The sequence below is a fragment of the Pantherophis guttatus genome, chromosome 1, assembly GCF_059756535.1.
Source record: "Pantherophis guttatus breed Tessera chromosome 1, ASM5975653v1, whole genome shotgun sequence".
Lineage (NCBI taxonomy): Eukaryota > Metazoa > Chordata > Lepidosauria > Squamata > Colubridae > Pantherophis > Pantherophis guttatus.
Genome location: NC_142063.1, coordinates 246,322,121 through 246,346,731, shown reverse-complemented (window position 1 = coordinate 246,346,731; position 24,611 = coordinate 246,322,121). Strand labels below are relative to the sequence as shown.

The following is a 24,611-nucleotide window of genomic DNA, read 5'->3' as shown; positions in this document are numbered from 1 at the left end:
ATTGAAGCAGATGATGAAAATGTCAGTAACAGTGACAATGATGAGTGTAGAATAACTCATGATCACAAAAATACATACAAGGAAAAGAAACCAAAAATAGGTAAACCAATTCATGATGAGTGTGCTCACATCTTACACAGGAAGTTAGGACATGCAAGCTTTCCTGTAGTACAAAAAATGACTGAACACGCAGAAGGTGTCAAAATAAAAAATTGTGAAAATTATTTGGAATGCTCAGTATGTAAATCCACCAAACTAAAAACCAGTCCCAGACCAAAAAAATCTAACAGATCAACTAACAATATTTTTGATTTGGTACATATGGACTTAGTTGGTCCATTAAGTCCCTCAATTACCTATAGAAAACGTTACTTCCTAACAATAGTGGATGACTACAGCCGATATGGTTTTGTTTACACATTAAAGCACAAGGATGAAACATTTCAGAAATTTAAGGAATTCTACAAACGTATAGAAACACAACATAATATCAGAATAAAGCAAATTATGACAGATAGGGGATGTGAGTTCATGTCTAAAGAATTCTCCCAATGGTTAAAGGATAGAGGAATGTTACATTTCACGTCCAATCCTTTTTCTGCATTTCAAAATGGAGTTGCAGAGAGGAAAAATTCCACACTACAAACCATGATTAGGTGCACATTAGAGGATGCTGGTTTAGGCAAACAATTTTGGTCAGAGGCATTACATTATTCAAATTACACTCAAAATAGAACCTGGTCCAGTATTGTGAATAAGACACCATATGAGGTGATGTACAATAGAAAACCCAAATTATCACACATGCACATATTTGGAGTCACTGCAGACGTACACATACCTAAACAATTGAGGAGAAAGGGAGAAAACGTATCCAGGAGATTAAGATTCATGGGATACGAAACTGGAACCAAAGGGTACAGATTTATTGATAGTAATAACAAATTTATAGTATCCAGAACAGCTGTGTTCCATGAACAGGCCAATTGGTCAAAATTGCACCTTAATGAAATATTTCCTAATAAATGTAAAGATACGATATCTTGCGAGGAAGGAACAACAGAAAATCAAAATATCAACAAAAGTAAGAACAAAATCAAAACTTGGACTAATAGTCAGCATAAAATAAAGACAGACACATTAACAAAGAAGGAAGCTAGATATTTGCATGATAACCATAGCAAGCCTGAAAGAACTATTAGAAACAATAGAAACCAAATACCAAATAAATACAAAGACTACATAATGCATATGAATGGAGAACAAATAACACCTAATACATATGAAGAAGTATTGAAACTTCCACATGAAGAAAGAGAAAAATGGGAACTAGCTATGGAAAAAGAGATGGAAAGTTTACAAGGATTAAATGTATTCACACCTGCGATCGCACCTAAGGATAAAACAATTATAGGTACCAGGTGGATTTATAAAATTAAGAACTTAGAAGGAGGCAATACCTTATACAAGGCTAGACTAGTTGCACAAGGCTATGCACAAAAATACCCAGAAGACTATACTGATACATATTCACCCACAGTGAGAACAGAGAGTGTCAAAACAGCCCTTGTAGTAGCATCTGCACTCAATCTGGACGTATTCCAATATGACATACAGACCGCATACTTACATGCAAAATTAGATAAGGAAATATATGTAAGAGCACCACACAGTCAATACACTAATAAGAACGAAATTTGGTTATTAAATAAGAGTCTGTACGGATTAAAGCAATCCGGCAAAAGATGGTACGATTGCTTGGTAAAAGTACTTAAGACCATGGATTTCAACGCCACCACTGCTGATAACTGTTTCTTTGTAAAAAAGAGTAATGATCATATTGAATTTGTATTAATTTACGTGGACGATATTTTATACATTGGAAAGCATAAAGAGAGCAGGGAAATCTTTGTAAATAAGTTAAATGAACACTTCTCACTGAAATCTCTGGGTAAAGTGAATAAATACCTTGGTGTGCAAATTAACAAAACAAAAAGGGGATTCAAACTTACACAGAAAGATAAAATCATCGAACTCCTAAACAAATGTAACTTAAATAATGCCAAAACCTGTGACACCCCTATGCAAACTGATTTTCTTAGAAACACTGATGAATCTTCCCCTGAGTTTAAAGACAACACATTTTACAGATCAGTTATAGGTTCACTCCTTTATATATCTAATTGGACTAGGCCAGATATTGCATTACCTCTCAATCTACTGTCAAGATATGTTAGTAAACCAACCTTGTATCATTGGGAAGCTGTCAAGAGAATTCTAAGATATCTGAAGGGTACATTAGATTTTTGTTTAATGTTGGAACCCAATAATGACAGAGAACCAAAAATTACTTGTTATGCTGATGCAGATTGGGCTGGTGATACATCATGCAGAAAGAGTACTTCTGGTTATGTTTTTCTATTGAATGATTGTCCAGTTTACTGGTATACTGGTAAACAAGAACTAGTAGCCACTTCTACTACAGAAGCGGAATATGTTTGTTTGTCCAAGGCTGCAAATAACCTTGTATGGTTCAATGATCTGATCACTGATGTTTGGAAGAAACCCACTTTACCATTTATTATGCATGAAGACAATAAAGCGGCCATTGAAATATCCAGATCCGATGCAATTGGACAAAGGTCCAGGCATATTGATATAAAGTTTAAGCATGTGAGACAACTGTCTCAAGACGGATTCATTAAAGCAATACATTGCGATACTTCTGAACAATTAGCTGACATATTAACAAAACCCTTACCTTCTAAACAACAGAAATATTTAACTTCTAAATTATATGTATTATATTGTCCTGAATCAGAATGTAATTGGTGTTGTGTAACGAACCGGCATTTAGAGGGGGATTTGTCAGATGTAAATGCCTTATTCTCCAATGTGTAAATAATGTATATATGGAACATCAGAGGTTAACTTATTCTTTGGACTTTAATGTATTCATAACTTACCACTCCCATTCCTAGCTCCACCCCTTGTATATATAAGGAGCCACCCTCACCATTCTAACTGCTTCTACCTTGAATATTCGGTGAATATAGAATGCCTATCATAATTAAAAAGAAATATATTTAAAGCTCTAACTCCTATTATCTTTATTGAGTCTGATCCTGAAAATATTGCAACAAAACTTAGACTTGCATGACTAATATTCAGAGAACTGGAAGGTATTTTTTTCTTCCTTCATGCACTGGTTTATGGTTTCTATTTTTGAACTTGCATTCTGATAGATAAGAAGTTTAAACTCTGGGTCAAAAGTAAAACACCCAGTGAAACCCTACATAATTTAGTCGGTCTTGGATTTCAGGTTTAGACTTTACTACTTTGACCAAGCATTGTTATAACTAGATATCAGTCCATTTCTTCTTGCAAATGTACTAGGAATTTTCCTAAAGATATAATATATACTGGGCCTAATGTTTTATTTTTAAAGATCTATGACTATGAAAATATTCTCTAATACAGGGTTCTCCAAATCCCGGACCGTGGCCCACTACCTGACCTTGACCTATTCGGAACTGGGCCACAGAAATGGTGGGTGAGTACATGCACCCATCCCCACTTGCTTGAGCAGCACCTAAGCCTGTAGGTGCATTCCATTTGTGCCAGCAGCAGGCATACATGCCCGAAGCTTGTGCAAATGGAGATGCGCATGTACGCGTACCCACTGCTCATGCGGAACCATCCCCTCTCCCCCTCTCCCCTGTCGGTCCATAAAGCTGGAAAGATTGGGGAACTCTATTCTAATGTGACCAAAGCCTCACCTTATAGTCAGCGGGAGTGTAATGCATGTAAGAGTGCGAGCCAAGACCCCCAAAGGCGCCAGTGCCTCCTTTGGCTGCGTTCACCCAGCTGGCATCTTCTGCGGTGGAAATCAGATGTCCGCTGCGCGAGGCAAGACCTGAGGTGCTGATGGTCAGAGTTCTTTCAATGGATCGGAAATAGTTGAGGATTCCCAAGCAAATTCTCTGGTATCAATGTCATTGGGATTAAACAATGATGAGTATGATGATAACAATACCAACTGGCAAAAATACACAGCCACAGGCTTTTATACGGCCCTGTTTCTGTTTCTTAAAAGATTTTATTACCTGTAATTCTCTGATTCTCAAGTGGCGTAAATAAAGGACAGACAAGTATCCACCTTTTCTCGTGGAAAGGTCTTTGCTGGGTGCTTCCAAGTCTTCATCTAAACCTAGCAGCTCTGAGACAGTCAATTCACTATTTTTTTTCCAAGAAAGAGAAATTAAATCACATTACTGTAGCTCAGACAGATTTTCTGTTATATCTAAATTAAATAATCTCTTTATATTTCCTTCCTAGAAGTAAATTTCCTACCGAATTCACTTATATGGATGCCTCTGTAGCAGAACAATAATTAGAATGGATGGATTCTGATGCAATCAGATTAAGATAAGGAGAACTTATGAAAAACTATATAAATGCCATTATCATTTATGCTTGTGGAAAGCTTGCTATATCTGAAAATGCCAAGGAGTAAAGTCAAGAAATAGCACCTTCAGCTTTTATAATATTTACAGTATATGATATAAAATGTTTATTCTAACATACAGATAATCCTCAATTTATGGCCCCCAATTGAATTCAGAATTTTGGTCATAAATCATTGCAATTGTAAGTTGGATCACCACATGATCGGATTCAATTTTACGACTGTTTTTACAAATATTTTTAAATGGGTCACCATGGTCATTAAATGAATCATGATTGTAAGTTCAAATCCTGCTTATCCAATATGTGTTTTTTGCCAAAAAGTTGCAAGATGTGACCATGGGATCCTGCAACTAGTCATAAATTGATTGCCAAGCACCATAAATGTGATCACATGACTGCAGGTGTGTGTGTGTGTGTGTGTGTGAGTGAGTATGTGGTAGACATAACTTTGATGGGTCATACATGAATTTTTTGAATCCATCATAACTTAGAATGGTAATTAAGGAAACAGTCGTAAATCAAGGACTATCTGTATCACTGTCCCATTCTTTCCTATATCATATCATTTATTTATTTATTTATTTTATTCAGTTTATATGCCGCCCTATCTCACAATGGACTCAGGGCGGCTCACAACAATAAAACACAAGCCACAATAAAAATAAAGACTAAAATCAAAAAAAATTAAAATTAACCCATTAAAACCCTTAAAACCAGGTCAAGGGATTTGAAAAGCCAAGTTTTTAATTCCCGGCGGAAGGTGCGAAGGTCAGGTGCTAGTCGGAGCTCCAAGGGGAGTTGATTCCAGAGGGTGGGCGCCCAACCGAGAAGGCTCTTCCCCTGGGGGCCGCCAGCCGCCACTGTCTAGCCGACGGCACCCTTAGTAGGCCCTCTCTATGGGCGCGAACCGGGCGATCATACTTTTCTCTTCCTGCCTGACAAGAACTTGGACCTTTAATATTGCTGAAGAACTAATTGTGGACTTGGATAAACAAAGAAATTCAAGAATGAAGAGCTAGTGAGAAAACAGAACAGTATATGCATTTTTATCAGAAATAAAAGTGGAATCTCTGGATGATCAAAGGAAAAGAGAATTTTCAAAGCGGACAAATCTACCTAAATTCTGTATTCGTACATCTTATCATGGGATAATCGGGGAAGAAAAGTAGGTAGAAGTTTAGCTTGAAGCATTCCCCAAGGGAAGAACTAGAACCCCATTATCACTGGCACTGATGATGTTACCTAGTTTGGTTACGAAATGACTATAAGAAAACCACTAAGCTCAGAGAGCACCAGGGACCCCTACAGTTCTGTCCTGAGCCAGAAATATTCTCTTATATCAGCATCCCAATACTATCTTCAGTGTGAAAGTTGGTGGGGGACTTCACTGCCTACGGCAAGTTCACTTACAGGAGCAATGCAGATAAGTCAGAAAAGTGTACTAGGAACACGTGAAAGAGACATATTTATTGAAGACTGTCTTCAGATTATCAGCTTTTCAATACAGGGTCAGGTGTTAAATGAAAGAAAGATGAATCAGACAGATTGTTGGATAGCTCAGGTGGTATCAGCCATGTATTTTCTTAATATCAAGTAGTAGCTTCATAGAGCAATTGTGCAATGATAAGTAAACTGGCAGCTGTTTTAAATTGCCGCATAAAAGTGCTATGTGCCTGCCCCAATGCACTTCCAGACACATTTTTCCCACATTGTTTTAGAACCCTTAAACCGCTCTATTATTTATTCATTATAGAAATTTCTAATAGGAAAGGGAAAAATCACAAAACTTCCAGATTACCAAGTGATGCATTATGTACATTATTAATCACTGTCTCTTGCTATATATACAACATTATGTATACAAAATCTGTCTTTGTGTACGTGTGCATGTGTGGGTATAATCTCAACACAAACAAAATAAATTTTATTTTATCGTAAAAGAGGACCTGACCTGGGGCACTCACATTGCAGCATTGGTCAAAAAGGCCCAGCAGAGATTATTACTTCCTGAGATTTCTCAGGAAACAACAACTGAATGAAAAACTGCTGGTGACCTTCTACCGCTGCACTATAGAGAGTACTTTAACTTACTGCATCTGTGTATGGTTTGCCATTGGCAGATAGGACAGCACTCCAGAGGGTCAATGTCATTGCCCAGAGGATCATGGGTTGCCCTCTCCCCTCCTTGGAAGAGCTTTATAGCTCCCGCTGCCTTAAGAAAGTTCAAAACATTCTTAAAAATCCATCTTATCCTGGGCACCCTTTTTTTGAACTATTACCATCTGGCAGACGGTACAGGTCAATAAAAACAAGGACAAATAGGCTGAAAAACAGCTTCTATCCCAGGGCAATAACCATATTGAATTCTACAGTATAGTGCAATATCGGGTTTTCAATTTCAATTATATAGAATGTAAAGGATGTATGTTTGTGTTTTTATTTTTATAGTTAAAATGTACACTGAGGACAGCTTTTAATTTCGTTGTACCATGTGCAATGACAATAAAGTAAACTATAAACTATAAGCAATCGTTTTTACCTTCCATGTTTCCTCTTTCCTGAAAAAAAGGAACCCTCTTTAAAGTTGAGATTTTCCATGCTTTTTTCATCAATTGCCATAATAAGATTGTTATTATTGTCATTCGTTTGCTGCCCCTGCAGATTAAATGTTACGGTCAAATGGATACATGCACCTTTATTTTTCAATGTTACATAAATATGAAATTATGAATACATGGACCTGTAAATAATTTCCTTCAATCTTATATTTACATAACATATGACTTAGGAAAGTGAAAACAGCCAAAATGCAAATCAACTATCTTTACCATCTTGACCATAAAAAGGGAAATAGTTTAATACATCCATTAGTTAATGGGGAAGGGGAGAAGTAACAAGTCAATAAAGCAGCATATCTAATTAAAAAATTTGCACGTTGTATAATGTGACCCTGGGACATGGCAAACATCATAAATATATATGTCAGTTGCCAAGCATCTGAATTTCAATCATGTGACCATGGGGATGCTGCAACGGTCATAAGTGTGCAAAATGGTCATAACTCGTTTTTTCAGTGCCATTGTATTTTTGAACAGTCATTAAAAGAACCGGCTACTTGATATGGGAGTGTAGGGTTAGCATCCCTTAAAAAATAATAAGCATAACATTTATCTATATGGCCCTTGTATTTAGAAATGATTGGGGAGATCAGATGTAATAGGGCATCATAAAAGGGACATGGCCAAGAGTTTTGATCTCTCTGGATCCACAAGGACAAAGTCTCTGTAAAAAATCCCATACTCTGGTTTTTCTTCAGATTATATAAATCTTTTACCAAAATAAGTGTTTTTTTCAGTGAGGCCAGTCTATCATGGCAACCTGGTCTACCCAACTATGGGACATACTGCTTCCGCTTTCACCTTTCAGCCCCAATCCAGGAGCCTTCGCAGGCTGTTCTGCCCCAGCTCCGGATTCCCAAGGATTGTGACACACACCAACGGTCCTTATCAAAGTTATAATGTACCAAGAATAAACAAAGTTCGTCAAAGGTTGGCAACCAGCCCAGAAAACAAGATACGATAAGACACTCACTCTCCAAAATGCTCTATAATAATTACACATTGTTTCCAGCAAGAAATTACTAACTGCATACGACTTAAATAGGCTAAAGGAGTGGCCAATTATCCTCAAACCTTACTCTCGAGGAGACCTCCTCCTCCTGAGTAGCCACTCCTGCCTTTTGGCAGCCCTGTGTGCTCGAGCATTGAGGAGAGGCTCCTCCACTTCACTCTCTCCACTTGAAGGAGCCTCTGGAGGTTCTGAAGGCCCAGATTGAGTCTCTGCCTCTGGCACCACATCCTCTTCAGCTTCCTCACTGTTTGACGCGAGCGCCAGCTGCGTAGGCTGCTGGCACGGCTCCACACCAGCCTCCTCGTTGTCAGGATCGGCCACGATCTGTGCAGGCCGCTGACGGGCCACAACACAGGCAGTTGCTTTCGCAACAAACAAAATAGTATTGAATTTTTGTGATTTTTTTGCCAAAATGCATTTGTTTCATTTGCTGCCTAGAAAGAACTGTCAAATAGAGTCTCTGTTATTACCTGATAGAGTTCGGGATTACGATAAAGCTTTTCCCAGATCTGACTGTAATGTTTCGATTGGAAAGAAGTCATAAAGGCAGATGTCATTGGTGGTGGTTCTAGCATGGCTACCGCTTGCTCCTGGAGAGCCTCCATCACATACTCCAGATTGGAAGCCTAGTTTGACACAACCACATGTTTTAATTTAGGAAAACAAACTGTACAAACCAAAGAACAAAGATCCTGAGGCTAGTGTCAGTTTGGTTGCTTGCTTTCTAACAGTGACTGCTGCAAAGCATTTTGTTCATAATTTTCCAGCTCTCCTAACAGGAAACATGTTTGCAAGTGAAATATTTCTAGTTAGGAAAAGGAAAGAATGATATTCATAAAAACTAAAGTATGGAAACTGCAAATATATAATATTACATTTATCATATTTATATGCGATCAATTATTATTAGATTTTTATATGTAATACCATGTTTCCCTAAAAATAAGACCCTGTTTTATATTTTTTTTGGACCCTTGAAATAAGCGCTGGGCCTTATTTTTGGGGAGGTCTTATTATTTTGGGGCACGTGGAGGAAACCAGAGGAAATGGCGGGGACTGGCTGCGCATGCGTTTAAATATTTTCGGGGAGGTCTTATTTTAGCACATGTGCTCAAAAGCCTGTTTGGGCTTATTATCAGGGGATGTCTTATTTTTGGGAAAACAGGGTAATATATTACCATTATGCACTATTAACATTCATAATATTGAATATGTAATCACTTCTACATATTTGCTTGGGGCAGAAATGAGGAGGCTTTTTCCTGGGAGTTGGGAATGATGTGTTAGATATTACACGGAGAGTATATCACTGGGACAGAATCTGTGGGGGAATTTTTCTTTTTATTATTTTTCCACTCTCTTCTCTTTTTCTTTTTGCAACCCCTTCCATTCTACCTCCCCCACTTTCTCTCATCTGGGCAAGTTATCTCAGGTAGAAAAGCTGATAGCTTTCTTCTCTGATTGCGTGCAGAGCCTTTTAGAACTAAATTGAAAGGCACTCACTGTTCAACAGCTTCATGTATTAATAATACTGTATCCAGTTTTGAGAGCCGCATGGCAAAATGAATATTGATAAGGTCATTGAACAGAGAATTGGTCTCCACAGGAAACAGCTCCAAAAAAGTAGGATCCAGTATCCTGTATGCTTATTGGAATCTGTGCTAAACATCGGTGATCAACTATCAGAATTGGGGGGAGTTAAATTTAACTAATAGATTGGTTGTAAGTCGAAAGTAAGGTTATAGGAATGTCAAAATAGTGTGAAAATCCAGGAGAACTATATTCTCTGCTAGAAAATGTGGAAAGAAAGTTCCACGGTTTTGTACAATAAACAAGATTCCCCCCATCAGTGATTTTACATATTGTCTTAACACCCCAAAACTTCTGAAATTGTTTGAAGTGAAAGTATCATGTAATATTACTATGCATATTACAAGGAATTTGAGAACGTCATTAATATTCTAAGATGTTACACACCCACCTGTAAATTTTAAAAGAAGTTGCTGTTTACCTGTAACAATTTTGATTGAATCTGTAGCTGTTCATCTACCTTTTTCCACTGTTTAAGTTTTATCAATAGTTTTTGTTGCCATGGATCTTGTCGAGGCTTAATCTGTCAGACAAGATGTAGATATTCAAAGTAAAATACAGAAAATTTATTTTACTAATCTAGTAGTGGGTGAGGATTAACAATTTTGTATGTGTGAAAAAGAATATTGTGTTGATAGAATATTTGTAGCTCAGGGTTGAACTGTGGGGCCCTAAGTGCTCTCTGAACTTGGTGGTTTTCTTGCAGAGGTTTCATTACCAAACTAGGTAACATTATCAGTGCACTGGTGATGTTAATTTGGTAATGAAACCTCTGCAAGAAAATCACCAAGTGCAGAGAGCATCAAGGGCCTTCCACCCTCCAGAATACTGTGCAGTCAATGCTGTGAAAGAAAACTGCAGCTGCTCAGTCCACAGTATATCTCCCTCTTCAAAGAGCAACCCTAATCACTTATATGTGAAGCATCTTCTAAGTTTAGTATATAGAAGCATAATACATGCTCTTGTATGGTTTTCCACGTACAGCTAAACACACAAGACTCATAATCTGTCTTCCTAAATATAATTATATTTAATTTCAGTTTTACTCAGGGTGATTATATAGCAGTTAGCTATTGAGAATTTGAAAATTCAAAAGTTCAGATAGCTGCTTGCGTAGCTTGAAGTTGAAATTTAGTTTTTACCTTTATAAAAGAGGTCCAATTTGCTGTCTTTTTCAAAGTCACATTGGAGTTCATAATGCTCAATTTTTCTGATCCGGGGGTTCCAGCATCATAAACAGGAAATGTTCTCATTGTTTGCTGTTTATTGAAAATGCTCCTAAATTTATGTTTGACCTGAGGATGTTGGGGAGATCATGCTGATTAAGCTAGAAAAATAACATTGCTTTACCCTGAATTAATCAGTACTAGGACAGAATTTACTTGCTCAGTACAGAAACATTATAATCAAGGAAAAGATTGAGTTCACTGAAGTCTTGTTTACTTTAAACCAAATTTAATTTTACCTAACATAAGGGAAGGGAAAGGAAGGGAAGGGAAGATTGATAGGATTATTATATTCTTTGCTGATGTTAAAATAAGTAATAGTTTGGACTGTTGTTTTTTAACTATAGGCTTTCAGAAAAAAATCCAGACCTGCATTGTACAAGATACATAATTGTTTACTGATTATATGAAGTTCGTTAATATGCTGTAAAAATCTACCTGCCACCTGGCTATGTTAGAGGTGGTAGGTATCTCCTTGTTATATCTCCCAATACGTTTTATCCTGTTGTACAAAATACTTTTAATAGATTGGATTCAGACTTTCACTTCCTATATAACATTCTAAAAGCCTTTGAATTATATAATTTTGCAATATATTTTTAAGCAAATCAATTGCCCACTCACACACATACATATGCTCTGTGCATGCAATGTACACATATGGAGAGAGAAATTCTGTTCCAAAAATATTTCAGCCCAGATTAATTCTATTAAGAAACATGTTCAAATTATGTGGCATGTCAGCAAATCATGCTGTCTTTAAAAACATGGAATGTCTCAGAAGATAGCCACCCCTGACTGATCTTGTCTCATTCAGGATCTAAGTGGACTGGACCTGGTTAATACAGTATTTGGATCAGGGGTGGGTTCTAAATTTTTTACTACTGGTTCTGTGGGCGTGGCTTATTTTGTGGGTGTGGCTTGATGGTCATGTGACAATTATTTAGGATTTAGCAGAGATACTGGTCTACCAGGCTTTTAACTGCTTGCAGAGCTGTACCAATCTACCCATTTATTTTTGCAGACACTGGGCTACTCATTTATTTTTGCAGGCACTGGTCTACTCATGTATTTTTGCAGGCACTGGTCTACCCATTTATTTTTGCAGGCAGTGATCTACTCATGTATTTTTGCAGGCACTGGTCTACCCATTTATTTTTGCAGGCATCGGTCTACTCATTTGTTTTCTTTTAACACTGATCAGCTGTAGGGCGGCCCTTTGAAGCCCTGCGGCAAGAGTTTAAACAGTTTTTTCCCCTCTAGCCATCAGCTGGGACTCAGAGGCAGCAATAGATTGGGGATGGGGCCAAATAAAAGGTAAGAATAACAAGGGGGGTGGGGGGCAGAACCTGTGACATCATATCGTCACCGCTACTGGCTCAGTGGAACCGGGCGGAACCTGGAGGAACCCACTACTGATTTGGATGAGTTAGAATTAGAAAATTTATAAATCAGGAAAGTGAGAAATATTCTAGACAGAGGTTTCTGCAGCAGTGGAAGTAGTATCACAAAGTTACAATGCAAACTTTGCCCCTTTTTGTTTGCATCACAAAACCACATGCGAGTACATAGATGGTAGGGCTTGAATCATGACCCTGCAATGCATGTTTTCTCATTTTGGCATCATTGTGCCTGGTAGCAAATGGGACTGATTTCAGAAGAAAGCAGTGATAAACCACTTTTATATTTGGGCCAAGAAAAACAGCATAGAAGTATCTATTAAGGCGCCAAAATTGAGTGCAACCTGTAGGGAATTTTACTTTTTACTTTGTGTCTGCAGAATTGCAAATAGAGCTGTCTGATCAGTGCATTAAATAGTTAGATAATGGGAACTAATTTACACTAACTCAGAATTTTTTAAAGTTACATACCAGACTAAAAACTAAAAACATAATTGCATTTCATCAATATACAAGAAATAAAAAAACCAGGATTTTTATTACCATGGAAAAAAGTTCCATCTCATTCGCAGAATGTCTCACATTCTCTACATCATAATTAATATCCAGTTGAGAAAGCAGAAGTCTGAGCTGTGGTTTCAGTTGGTCCATTTCTGCAGTGTGTTGGGGAAGTGCACTCTTTGCAACGGTTCCTTTAAGAAAGCAAAATTAATGGAAGAATATAAGAAACATTAGGTCCTCCTGACCAGTGGTGGCTTTCAAATTTTTTTACTACCGGTTCTGTGGGTGTGGCTTGGTGGGCATGGCTTGGTGGGCGTGGCAGGGAAAGGATACTGTAAAATCTCCATTCCCTCCCCAATCCAGGGGAAGGGTATCTCAAAATCCCCATTTCCTCCCGATCAGCTGAGACTTAGGAGGCAGGGAATACACGGGGGTGGGGCCAGTCAGAATTTTTACTACCGGTTCTCCGAACTATTCAAAATTTCTGCTACCGGTTCTCCAGAACTGGTCAACTGAACTGGTCAGAACTGCTGAAACTCACTCTGCTCCTGACTCTCAAGACAATCCCTGCCCTCCAAATATCATACTATAGGTGGCCTAAACTTTCATTGCTCATTTTGCATGTTGAAATGCCTTCTCAAAATTGTTTGTCTTTTCTGTCTAGTGGGATCTTTAAAAAGGCATAGAGTACAGTTAGGTTGCAAGATTTTCAGTTAGCTGACATTAAAAAACACCCAGGTGTATAAAACCTTAAAATAAACAACGGCACTGGGCTTTTGTGATGAGCATTTCTTATTTGGGCTGGCTGCATGTTTCTCCCTGTTACATAATGTCCTTTCCCTGTTCATTTCCTTGTTAGGGTTTGTATTGGTTTAACTGTACACGATTAGAGTCGTGAAGTGGTTCGGGAATAACGAGAGGCACAACCAAGCAAGTGACAACAGCTCTTTAATTTACAGTGAGACTTCAGCAAAAACTCAGAGGCTGCAGCCCTCCTTATATACAATCCTGGAGGGACTGTCAGCCAATCAGAAATGTTGCAGGTTTGAAACTCCCACTCAAAAGTATCAATACATAACACCCCTCCCTTCCCAGAAAGCACTGACATTCAAAAATTTACATATGTACACACAAAATCTCGCAGGTGCCTAGGACGAGTTCTCGCTCTAGTTGACCTGCGCAGTTCAGTGTCTGCTGGGGCGTCGAGCTGGTCGGAGGGACTCTCTGTCTCTCCCGGCTCCGCCAATGGAACCTCCTGGATTTTATCCGGGGCGTGGTTATCCCCGGTTGGGAGTGGCGACTCGCTGGGGCAGCGCTGGAACCAGGGCTTGTCAGCTAAGTATTCTCGCGAACCCGGGCTTGAGTTAGCTGTTTTGGGAAAGTTGTTATAGTCAGGCTCGGAGATGTCTAACTGGATGTTTGCTTCGCCAACTACCCTTTTTCTAAGTTGGTCTATGTGGCACTTCCAGAGTCTGTCTACCCCTACGTCTACCGTATAGGATTTTGGGCCCGTTATGCCCACTATGGTTCCTGCAACCCATAGAGGTCCGCTGGCATAATTGCGAGCGAACACCGGGGACCCTACCTGGAACTGTCTTAGTCCAGAGGTTTCTCCCTTGAAGTTTTCGTGCGAGTAGTTTGGGTGAAGCCTGTCTAATACACACCGAAGCTTCCTACCCATGAGAAGTTCTGCTGGGCTTCTCCCTGTGGCTGTGCATGGTGTGGCATGCTGGACAGCTAGGAATTGGTCTATTCTGGCCTGCCAGTCCCCGTTATCTAACCTGGACAGTGCCTCCTTGGCCGTTCTCACAAAACGTTCGGCCAATCCGTTAGAGGCCGGGTGGAACGGGGCCGATAGGGCATGGTGGATGCCCAGGCCGGCCAAGTAGCCCTCGAACAGGGTCGCTGTGAATTGAGGGCCATTGTCAGATACTAAGGTATCCGGTAGGCCATGTGTGGCAAATAGTTTGCGGAGGGCTTTAATGACTGCCTCGGCTGTGGTAGAGGGCATTAGGATTATTTCGAGCCATTTCGAAAAGGCATCGACTACGATTAGAAATGTTTGCCCATGGAAGGGGCCAGCGAAATCAATATGGATCCTCCCCCACGGCCCTTTTGGTTTCTCCCACTCTCGTATGGGCGCTACTGGGGGATCGGGACGAGACTCCTGGCAGGGCCTGCATTTCCCCACCCACTCGGAGATCACTTGGTCCATGTTGGGCCACCAAACATAACTGCGGGCTAAACTTTTCATTCTAACAATGCCCGGATGCCCTTCGTGCAGCAATTCTAGGACCCTTGTTCGTAGTTTCGTTGGAATTACCACCCGGTCACCCCACAACAAACAACCACCTTGCATAAACAGTTCGTTACGTTTGTTAACATAACCTTGGTAGTCCCCCCCGTCCACCTTGACCGGCCACCCCTTCAATACCCAGCCCATCACAGTACGAATGATTGGGTCTCGAGCCGAGGCCTTTGCCACCTCGCAAGAGGAGATATGCCCCAAAGTCAAAGTGTCCAGCAAAAGGACGGAGGCTTCTGGTGTTGGGTTGTCAAGAAGGTCAGGCAGGGGGCAGCGGCTGAGAGCGTCTGCGTGACCCAAGGTCCGTCCGGGTCGATGGACAAGCTGATAGGAATAGGCCGACAAAAAAATGGCCCATCTGGTCAAACGAGGAGAAAGAGCAGCGGGGGTGGGCCTATCGCCTGCTAAAAGTCCCAGCAAAGGCCGATGGTCAGTCACAAGTTCGAATTGACGGCCATAGAGGTATTCGTGGAACTTTTTAACCCCCGCAATTGCAGCCAGAGCCTCTCTGTCCAACTGACTATAGTTTCGCTCTGCGCTTGACAGGGTGCGAGAGTAAAACGCAATGGGCGCCTCTAGGCCGTTCGGCAGTCTATGGCCTAGGACGGCACCAACTCCTACGGGGGAGGCGTCACAAACCAATATGAGCGGTAGCGCTGCGTTGTATTGGATGAGGAAACTGTCTTCCGATAGAAGTCTTTTTACTGCCTCAAAAGCGGCTGCCTGTGGTTTCCCCCATACCCATGGTACATTCTTCCCCAATAGCTTGTGTAGAGGATCGGCCACGGTGGCTTTGTCTTTTAGGAACATCGAATAAAAGTTGAGCAACCCAAGGAAGGCTTGGAGTTCTGCTTTGGTCTTGGGGGTAGGCGCGCTTCTAATAGCTCTCACCTTGCTTTCGGTAGGGTGGATGCCTGTGCCGTCCACCCTGTACCCCAAAAATTCAACAGAGGGAACAGCGATCATACATTTGTTTTTCTTTAGTCTTAGACCTGCCTCCCTAAACCTCGAAAGGACGTTCCTTACTCTGTCCCCTAGCTGACGTTCGTCTTGAGCACTGACTAGAACGTCGTCAAAATAGGGCACCACTCCGGGGAGCCCTTGCAGGAGGCGCTCCATGGTGCTTTGAAACAGGCCGGGTGCGACGCTCACCCCGAACTGGAGCCTGGTGCATTTGAAGGCACCCCTATGAGTCACAATTGTTTGCGCCTCCGCCGTGGCATCGTCAACTGGTAATTGTTGGTAGGCTTGAGCCAGGTCTAATTTGGCAAAAAATTTTCCGGGCCCCAGGGAGTGTAGTAGATGATGCACGATCGGCACCGGATAGGCGCTCGGCTGCAAGGCCTTGTTGATCGTGCACTTATAGTCGGCGCAGATCCTAATTGAGCCGTCTGATTTTACCGGGGTCACTATAGGGGTTTCCCACTTTGCATGGTCAACGGGAACCAACACCCCTTGTTTAATTAATTTGTCCAATTCTGCATCGATCTTTGGTTTCAATGCGAACGGCACCCGTCTGGCCTTGAGTCTTATTTGGGCTACGTTGGGGTCTAAGTTAAGGGAAATAGGGGTTCCCACATACTTGCCCAACTTGTCCCCGAAAACGTCCTGGAACTCGGTCAGGAGGCTGTCTTTCAACGATGACTTGAGCATCTGGTGGACGCCGGTGAAGCCCATGCCGAGGGCTCGGAACCATCCCATGCCGAGAAGGCTGGGAAGCTGCTTCGTTACGATGGTCAGTGGCAGGTCTCTTTCGTAGTCTCCGTAGGTGACCCGGAACGTGCCCACGCCTTCGAGGGGGACTCGGTTCCCCTGGTAGTCTAGGATGCGCAGTCTCTGTTTGGAGAGCTGGTCCTTCCGGAACGACGGCAGGAGGGTCTTTAGGGTCACCCATGACATTATGGAGAGAGCTGATCCGGTGTCGATCTCCATTGAGCATGGCTTGCCGTTGATTTCGACCACCGTGCTGACTTTGTCCTCGATCGCCGTGCTGGCCTGGTCTATGTGAATGCTGCGGCCATCTCGAGGTTCAAATTCGCGCCGTTTTTTCGCGCCGCTTCCTCTCGTTGGCTGCTTCTGGCGCGTTGATTCCGGTTGGCTGTGGCGCTCACGTGGTTGGTGTTTTCTGGGCAGAATGGCTCTACAGACTCGCGCCAAGTGCCCTTTTTTCTCGCAACGCCTGCAAATGGCCTCTCTGTACTTGCACGACAGTCTATCATGGTGCCCGCCACAGCTGGGACAGCTTCGCCGAGGGCTGCCGGTGTCTTTTCTCTGGTGCTCCGTTCGGAAGACGTCCTCATCCGACTCGGACTCCGAGCTGGATCCGGCGTCTTCTCTGTGCACCGGGGCAGACTTGGGGCTGTCTTTGCTGGTCAGCGGGCGCTGCAGTGTTTCTGCGGCTTTAGTGGAGGCTTCGTGAGCCCTGGCCTCGTCGAGAGCTCCAGCAAACGTTAAATCAGGCTTGGCGAGCAGGCGCCGTTGCAGCCTAATGTCCCGAACGCCGCAGATAAGTTGCTCAAGCAACGCATCATCCAAGTCTCTATAGTCGCAATGAGTTGCGGCTTTTCTCAGGCTGGCCATGTATGCGCTGACCGGTTCTCCCTCTCGCTGAACGCGCTGTCTGAGCTGGTATCGTTGCACGAACTTGGAGGGCACGGGAGCGTAGTGAGCCCGGAGTGTGGCCATCAGGGTGTCCCAGGAGACGGTCTGGACTGGCGTTGGCTCACACAGTGACTCTGCCATCTCGAACACGTCCGGTCCGCAGTGGCTTAGGAAGAGGGCCCTCTTCCGATTAGCGGAGAGCCCCTGCATGTCGCTGGCTTCGAGCGAGCATTCAAACCTCGTTAGGTACGAGACCCATTTTTCGCGGGTCGGATCAAAAGGCTTGGGCGGAACGTAGGCAGACATGTTTGGTATGCCTCCTGTAGTTCGCCTCGTCGCCTAGCTGAAGCTCGTGGTCTCACTGGGTCGCTTGTTGTGACCTCTATCCCACCTTCGTCGCCAATGAAGTGGTTCGGGAATAACGAGAGGCACAACCAAGCAAGTGACAACAGCTCTTTAATTTACAGTGAGACTTCAGCAAAAACTCAGAGGCTGCAGCCCTCCTTATATACAATCCTGGAGGGACTGTCAGCCAATCAGAAATGTTGCAGGTTTGAAACTCCCGCTCAAAAGTATCAATACATAACAAGTCGGTTCTAAGCTAAACAAATGAATAGGTAAATAAAACAAAGTCACAGCATCTCAAAACATGCAAATTTTAAAATGGCAGTGATTGGAGTTCTGGGATCAGCCCTCATCTTGTGCTGAAAAGAACACAGAGATGGGCCAGGCAAGCACTTTGGGGAGGACAGCCCTAAAGTGGGGTGATACTGGCTGAAAGGCTTTGACCCCAGCAGCTGCCCTTGTAGTTCGTGATGGAGAAAATTCTCTATTCTTGGGCACATACATCAGGGAGAAGGGAGAAGTCTCCCAGACTAAGTATTTCTCAGACAATTTGCTTGCTTGCTTTCTTGTTTAAAGGATTTGTAAACTGCTCCTCTCACAGTCTGTGACCCCGGAGGATTTACACCAATAAAAATCAGAAAAGAAAAAAAAAGGAAAATAAATATAGGTAGTCCTCGATTTATGACAATTGAGCCCACAATTTCTGTGGCTAAGTGAAACATTTGTTAAGTGAGTTTTACCCCATTTTACGATCTTTCTTGCCACAGTTGTTAAGTGAATCACTGCAGCTGTTAAGTTAGTAACATGGTTGTTAAGTGAACCTGGCTTCCCCATTGACTCACCAAAAGTGAGCACATGACCTCGGGACACTGCAACCATTATTAATACATGCTAGTTGCCAAAAATCCGAATTTTGATCATATGACCATGGGGATGCTGCAATAGCCATAAGTGTGAAAAACAACCATAAGTCACTTTTTTCAGAGCCATTGTACTTTGAATAGTTATTAAATGAACTGTTGTAAGTCAAATACAAGACCAAAATAAAGTGAGCAGAAAGCATCATTTTAATCTGGGCCCGAAAATGAGAGACGGCCAGAACACTAAATTCTACTTTGTAGTTTAGTAGCCCAAATGTGAGCCTAATGCAGTTTCTACTGAGAGACATTTTCAAGGTATATTTCAAACCCCAAATATAATTATGTTCCCTGCACAGATGTAGGTCCTTTGCTTTATTGTTTGCTTTATTGTTTCTTGAGTTATAATTTTATTGAGACAAGTATTTTAATTACTGTGCAACAATTTGCTAAAGTTCAATCAAGTTCACCAGAATTTGTAGAATTGTAGGTAATCTAATTTGTTGTTTGATGGCTTGGCATGAATAAGGCCTTCTGTGTTCCTACTCTACACTTCACTCAGTCTTTGCTTTTAATGTTTTACTTAATCATCTTCTCATTTAATCTATCCAATTTAAATCTATACTGTATAGATTTTATAAAGTCTATCTGTGTAGACTTTATTTAATATCTTCGAAAGAAATGGATTGGAATAACTTGTTACTGAAAGTAAACAGCAAAGAAACAAATCATTTGAATTATCTTTCTGGCTCCATAAAAGCCTATTTTCCTTTGAAATTATAGCCAGATATGAACTGAGTACAGAATCATATGGCCAGAATCCTGAAATGACCTTGGATTGAGTCTAAAGGTAGAATATGCACATATTTGTTCATCTTTGTTAATTCAATCTAAGAAGTAATTGCAATGTTGGTATAATCATACTGGCAGACCTTGATTTACAACCATACAGGAGGCTGCTCATTATGATCATAAGTCTTGAAGGTCGTAAAATGAGACACCCATGTAAGCAACCTGATTTTATGATCTTTTCTGCAGCAGTCATTAAGCAAACTTATTGTCTACTAGGGAATGTTTTTAATCAAAAAATTGGAAGTAAACACTGATTTTCAGCAAAAACATTGTAACCTCATGACCACTGGATGTTTACAAACAGCTGTAAATGTGCCTGAAATGTAGTCACATGATTGTGGGATTGTGCAGCCAGGTCATAGGTATCTTTTGGGGAGTCTGTCGTACCTTGAAACTTGAAATTATAACTAAGCAATTGGTGGTAGGTTGAGGACAACAACATAAAGTAGCAGTAAACCTACTAGAATGGGACTGGGGAGATCCATTCAAAGTTCTCCTCAATAATAGAGTTCCCTAGATAATTTGGGTTTAGTCATTCTCTCTCTTAGCCTAGTCTTACCATTAGAGTTTGTTATAGGAGGTAAAGGTCCACCAACACTATTTTGAATACCCAGAGGATACTCTATCCTGAGGAAATGCTAAATATAAATAGTATATATTTATGTGTATGTATATAGCATGTGTATATGTGTATTATGGTAAATATATACTTTCTCTTGAGAGCAGGCAACAGAATATCTTATCTTATCTTTTATCTTATCTTATCCTATGGCTTATCTTGTCTTATTATCACTTCACCTCACCTTAACTTACCTTACCTTACCTTACCTTGAATCAGTATTTTTCCAATCCTCCTGCTCTAATTTTGAGAAACATGAAAAGACTGGAAAACATGTTCTCTCTAGAAAATTCACGAAGACATCTAGCTCTGTTTAGCAGCTAGATCCCTACGGCATGGTTATTGGGCCAAAACAATTACTTCATACAGAAATCACTGAGGGAAAGAGAGACCCATGTTCAGTCTCTCAACTAATTTTTATAGGCCCCAGAGCCCTTCAAGACTGTGGCTCTCAAATTATACAGATATCATTATTCCTTACCTTCCATGGCTAAAGTGCTAGGGTGGACAGAGACCTGCACCCTGGGAGACAAAAAATCCATTTTTCCAGAAGCTTTAGATTTATCTCCATCACCTTGAAATGAATGTCTGTCAATGGTTACCTCTGTCCTGTGAGAAATAGGCAAGTGTTGGAGTACCTATAGATTTGAGCACATGTTTTACATTCATTATATGTCTTTAAAGCAGAAGGTAGTACACATGTAATTAATAGTTAATTAATATAAGTTACTTTTATACTTCTCCCCAAAGAATGATAGAAACTGTTGTTTCATGGGAAATGGACTGAGATTCCCAGCCTTTGTAAAGAAATATAATTTAGGGAATCCTGCCTAGGACATTTTGAAATATGCTGTTCAACTAAGGTTATTTCTTCTTTTTTTATATTGGTTGGAGACACAAACACCTATATGAGTCTGTTATTTCAGAAAATGTAGGCTGCATCTTGCTATTAATAAAAGAAATATTATTATTTCCTTGGTAGTACAGTGGTCTAAAGCACCCTGTTATTAAGACCAGCTGCCTGCAATTACTGCAGGTTCGAATCTCGCCAGGCTCAAGGTTGACTCAGCCTTCCATCCTTTTTAAGGTAGGTAAATTGAGGACCCAGTTGTGGGGGCAATAAGCTGACTTTGTATAAATATACAAAAGGATGAAGGCTATTGCTTAGCGCATTGTAAGCCGCCCTGAGTCTCCGGAGAAGGGTAGCATATAAATCAAATTTAAAATAAATTTAAAAAATTATAAACTCCAGTTTCCTACAGAAAGGATGTTTCATGTTTTATATACTAGCCCAAGTAAAACAATAAGAATGGACCCTGACTTCACTTCACATCTAGTTATTAAATTCATTCTTATTGTAAGATATTAGGAACTGCAGTTCAGCAGTGTCTGGAGAGTCCCAGACTCCCTATCTATTAGAAGAAAGATAATCTCATATTTCCTTAAGGTCCAATCAATTTATGGTGCACATTTTCATCCTCAATCAAATTTATACCACAGTAAATGCTTTAGCCTACAATGGTTTGAGTTCTTTAGGCCACTCCTTTGAAAAATGTCCATATAAGAATGCAACCTCAGTAGAAACGTTTACAAATCTTTAGTTCTTTATCTACTGCTATCTAATTATAAAATAAATATTGAACTATTTATGGCTGGTGCCTTGCATCTGAAAAAAGAGCTGCTTTTCAAGGAATCCAGTTAATGCTCAAAGGGCTAGATTTGGGGAGGGGATTTGCAAAGGGATCCAGACTTTGTGCTGTCATTTTACATTAATATTGTAATACTATTGGCAGAATGTTAACACAACCTATATAAGTGCCCTGCTGCCTTTAGCAGAAATGTATGAATATTAATTGTGAAATGGGTCTCAACTTCCCCATAACGCTTCATGGCCTCTTTCATCGTAAGCCATTGTCTTACCTGGAGATAGGCATGGATGGTTTTAAGTGAATGCAAATGACATATTAGCCATTGTGTGTAGATCATCAAATCTTCCTGGGTCACCAGGTTTATAGGAATTTCTTTTCCAATCAGAAAGCTCTCTCGTACACTTGAGAGTCTGGCAGACCTTTGAATGGCATCATTATACTCCTGCATAATTTGAGCCACTTGTTTCTACAAAGAAAGGAAAAAGATGGAAGCGGCTTTCTTGTCCCAGGAAGATGAATTAACGAACTACCTAGAACCGTGGTGGCGAACCTATGGCATGCGTGCCACAGGTGGCACACAGCGCCCTCTCTGTGAGCACACGAGCTATCACCCCAGTTCAGCTTCGCTGCGCATGCGCGCTCGCCTCCTATCGGTCAGCTAGTCGTAGGGTCTCTGCTGCGCATGTGTGGGGCGCATGTGTGGGGAGCATGCACATGCACGGGGTGGGGCACATGCGGGAGGCTGCACGTGCATGCGTAGGGGGGCACATGCGCGGGGCCACACACACATTGCATTTTGGGGGTTTGCACATGCACTTTGGGCACTCAATCCAGAAAAGGTTCGCCATCACAGACCTAGAACATCAAGCACCATTATCAAACAATATGATACCTTCAGCCACTTGAGTGCATTCCAACAGCATCTTTGGGGTTTTTGCAAAATAAGTTGATTTGGTGAGAAGTAGCACAATTTCTGTGTTATTTTTTGCAGATACATGAATGTATAAAATATGGTTGCCAGAAACTAAGTTTATCCACAAATGAACAATTTTAAGAATTATTGCACTGAGGTTTATTTATTTATCACCTATATATGGCCATATATCTTTCTTACTATTTTTTCCCTAGTATCCAGACAAAGAAGGAAGATTATATTCTGTCTCTTATTTTCTTAAAGTATTTACAGTTATTTACGGAACTCTGTATAAGGTGACGTTATAAGGTTGTCAGTATATCTAGCACCCAAGGATGATTTAATTTGTTTTCTTGAACTTTACAGAGATTTAGATTAGATAATCCTTGTGGTCCCTTCCTATTCACCGTTCTATGATTCTATCAAAATTGTTTTTTTCTTTAAAGAGGTAAATCATCAAAATTCGCCTGTGCTTATTTAATAAATAACTTAGTTTGTCACAAGGTTGCAGGGTCATATCCTATCTTGTCTTCTCTCTGCCCGACAGATATCTGTCTCTCTTCTGTTTTAACTACCTCCACTTTCTTTTAGCTTCTGGTAGCCTTAGCTTCTGGCAATTCCTTATATGTATTTTACAAGAATAACAAACACTCTTTCATTACAGTATCCTAGACTTCCCTTTTCTACAAGGCTTCAGTTTAAAAAATGAAAAATGAAGCTTCCAAAATGTTAGCAGGGGCCATAAAAAAAATAAAAATAAAAGCAAAGTGCCAGTCTAGTATTATTTTTATTTTCAGGAATGCCTTGAAGACCCACAGATATCCTTCCAAAATTTTGGGAAGTTGTTTGTTTTCATGTTTTTAAATCACCCATCTCCTTCAGAGAGTCAAAAAGCTTGCCTATTGCTATAAAGGTTTTTTTCCCCCTACTTATAAAAAGTGTTTGCTGAGAACTAGAAACATAACTTTGTTGGGGATCAATGATTTCTAAAACTAAATTCATCTCTTTGGCGCCGTCTGAAGCTTCAACAATTCTTCCTATTGGCTGGCCTAACAAAATGGTTAATATCACATTATTGATCCACTGGACTCCTGGTTTTAGAGCCAATCTATACATGAACAGATGCACATATTACAATTTCTATAGTTACTACCTATCCTATAGATATTCTATAAAGATATTCTATACATTCTATATTCTATAGATTCTATTCTATACATTAGATAGATGATTCTATAGAAATTATTTTTGTTGGTAGATTTTAATACTCCCCTGCAAGTTCCCACATATAGAAATAGACATTAATAAGAAGTCAGTGATTTTAGATGAGCAGGTTTTTAAGTTATTATGTAGGAAAATACCATTTTTCTCAAATTAAATTGAACTTACAGAAAATTCTATAGCTTTGCCTCCGCACTTAACAAACATTAAATCATATTTAAGTTCATTTGAAAATAAACATTTTACATTATATTTAACAACTGTGCAAACTTTGAGAATTCATACCTGGTAGAAAGGGTACAGTTGTTCAATAACACTACTGTGCTGACAAAATCTTTTCCATCTTAGCATATGTAAGTATTTGCTTTGGACTAACTGTGGGATCCTGTCGATAAAAAACTTTGTACAAAAATAAAGAGATTTTTTACAGAT

General features: G+C 40.5%; 1 protein-coding gene across 1 annotated transcript in view; it reads right to left on the bottom strand.

Moving 5' to 3' along the window:
• The window catches only part of LOC117660839 (uncharacterized), an 89,119-nt gene that overhangs the window by 58,005 nt on the left and 6,503 nt on the right, over nucleotides 1–24,611 (bottom strand). Inside the window, exons 5-14 of the mRNA XM_034409135.3 lie at nucleotides 24,465–24,578; nucleotides 22,317–22,511; nucleotides 20,878–21,034; nucleotides 12,860–13,008; nucleotides 10,833–10,985; nucleotides 10,112–10,213; nucleotides 8,571–8,726; nucleotides 7,010–7,125; nucleotides 4,107–4,236; nucleotides 3,780–3,983 (exon numbers count right to left, since the gene is read on the bottom strand). Coding sequence (XP_034265026.2) covers nucleotides 3,780–3,983; nucleotides 4,107–4,236; nucleotides 7,010–7,125; nucleotides 8,571–8,726; nucleotides 10,112–10,213; nucleotides 10,833–10,985; nucleotides 12,860–13,008; nucleotides 20,878–21,034; nucleotides 22,317–22,511; nucleotides 24,465–24,578 — 1,476 coding nt within the window. The remainder of the gene's footprint in view (nucleotides 1–3,779; nucleotides 3,984–4,106; nucleotides 4,237–7,009; nucleotides 7,126–8,570; nucleotides 8,727–10,111; nucleotides 10,214–10,832; nucleotides 10,986–12,859; nucleotides 13,009–20,877; nucleotides 21,035–22,316; nucleotides 22,512–24,464; nucleotides 24,579–24,611) is intronic.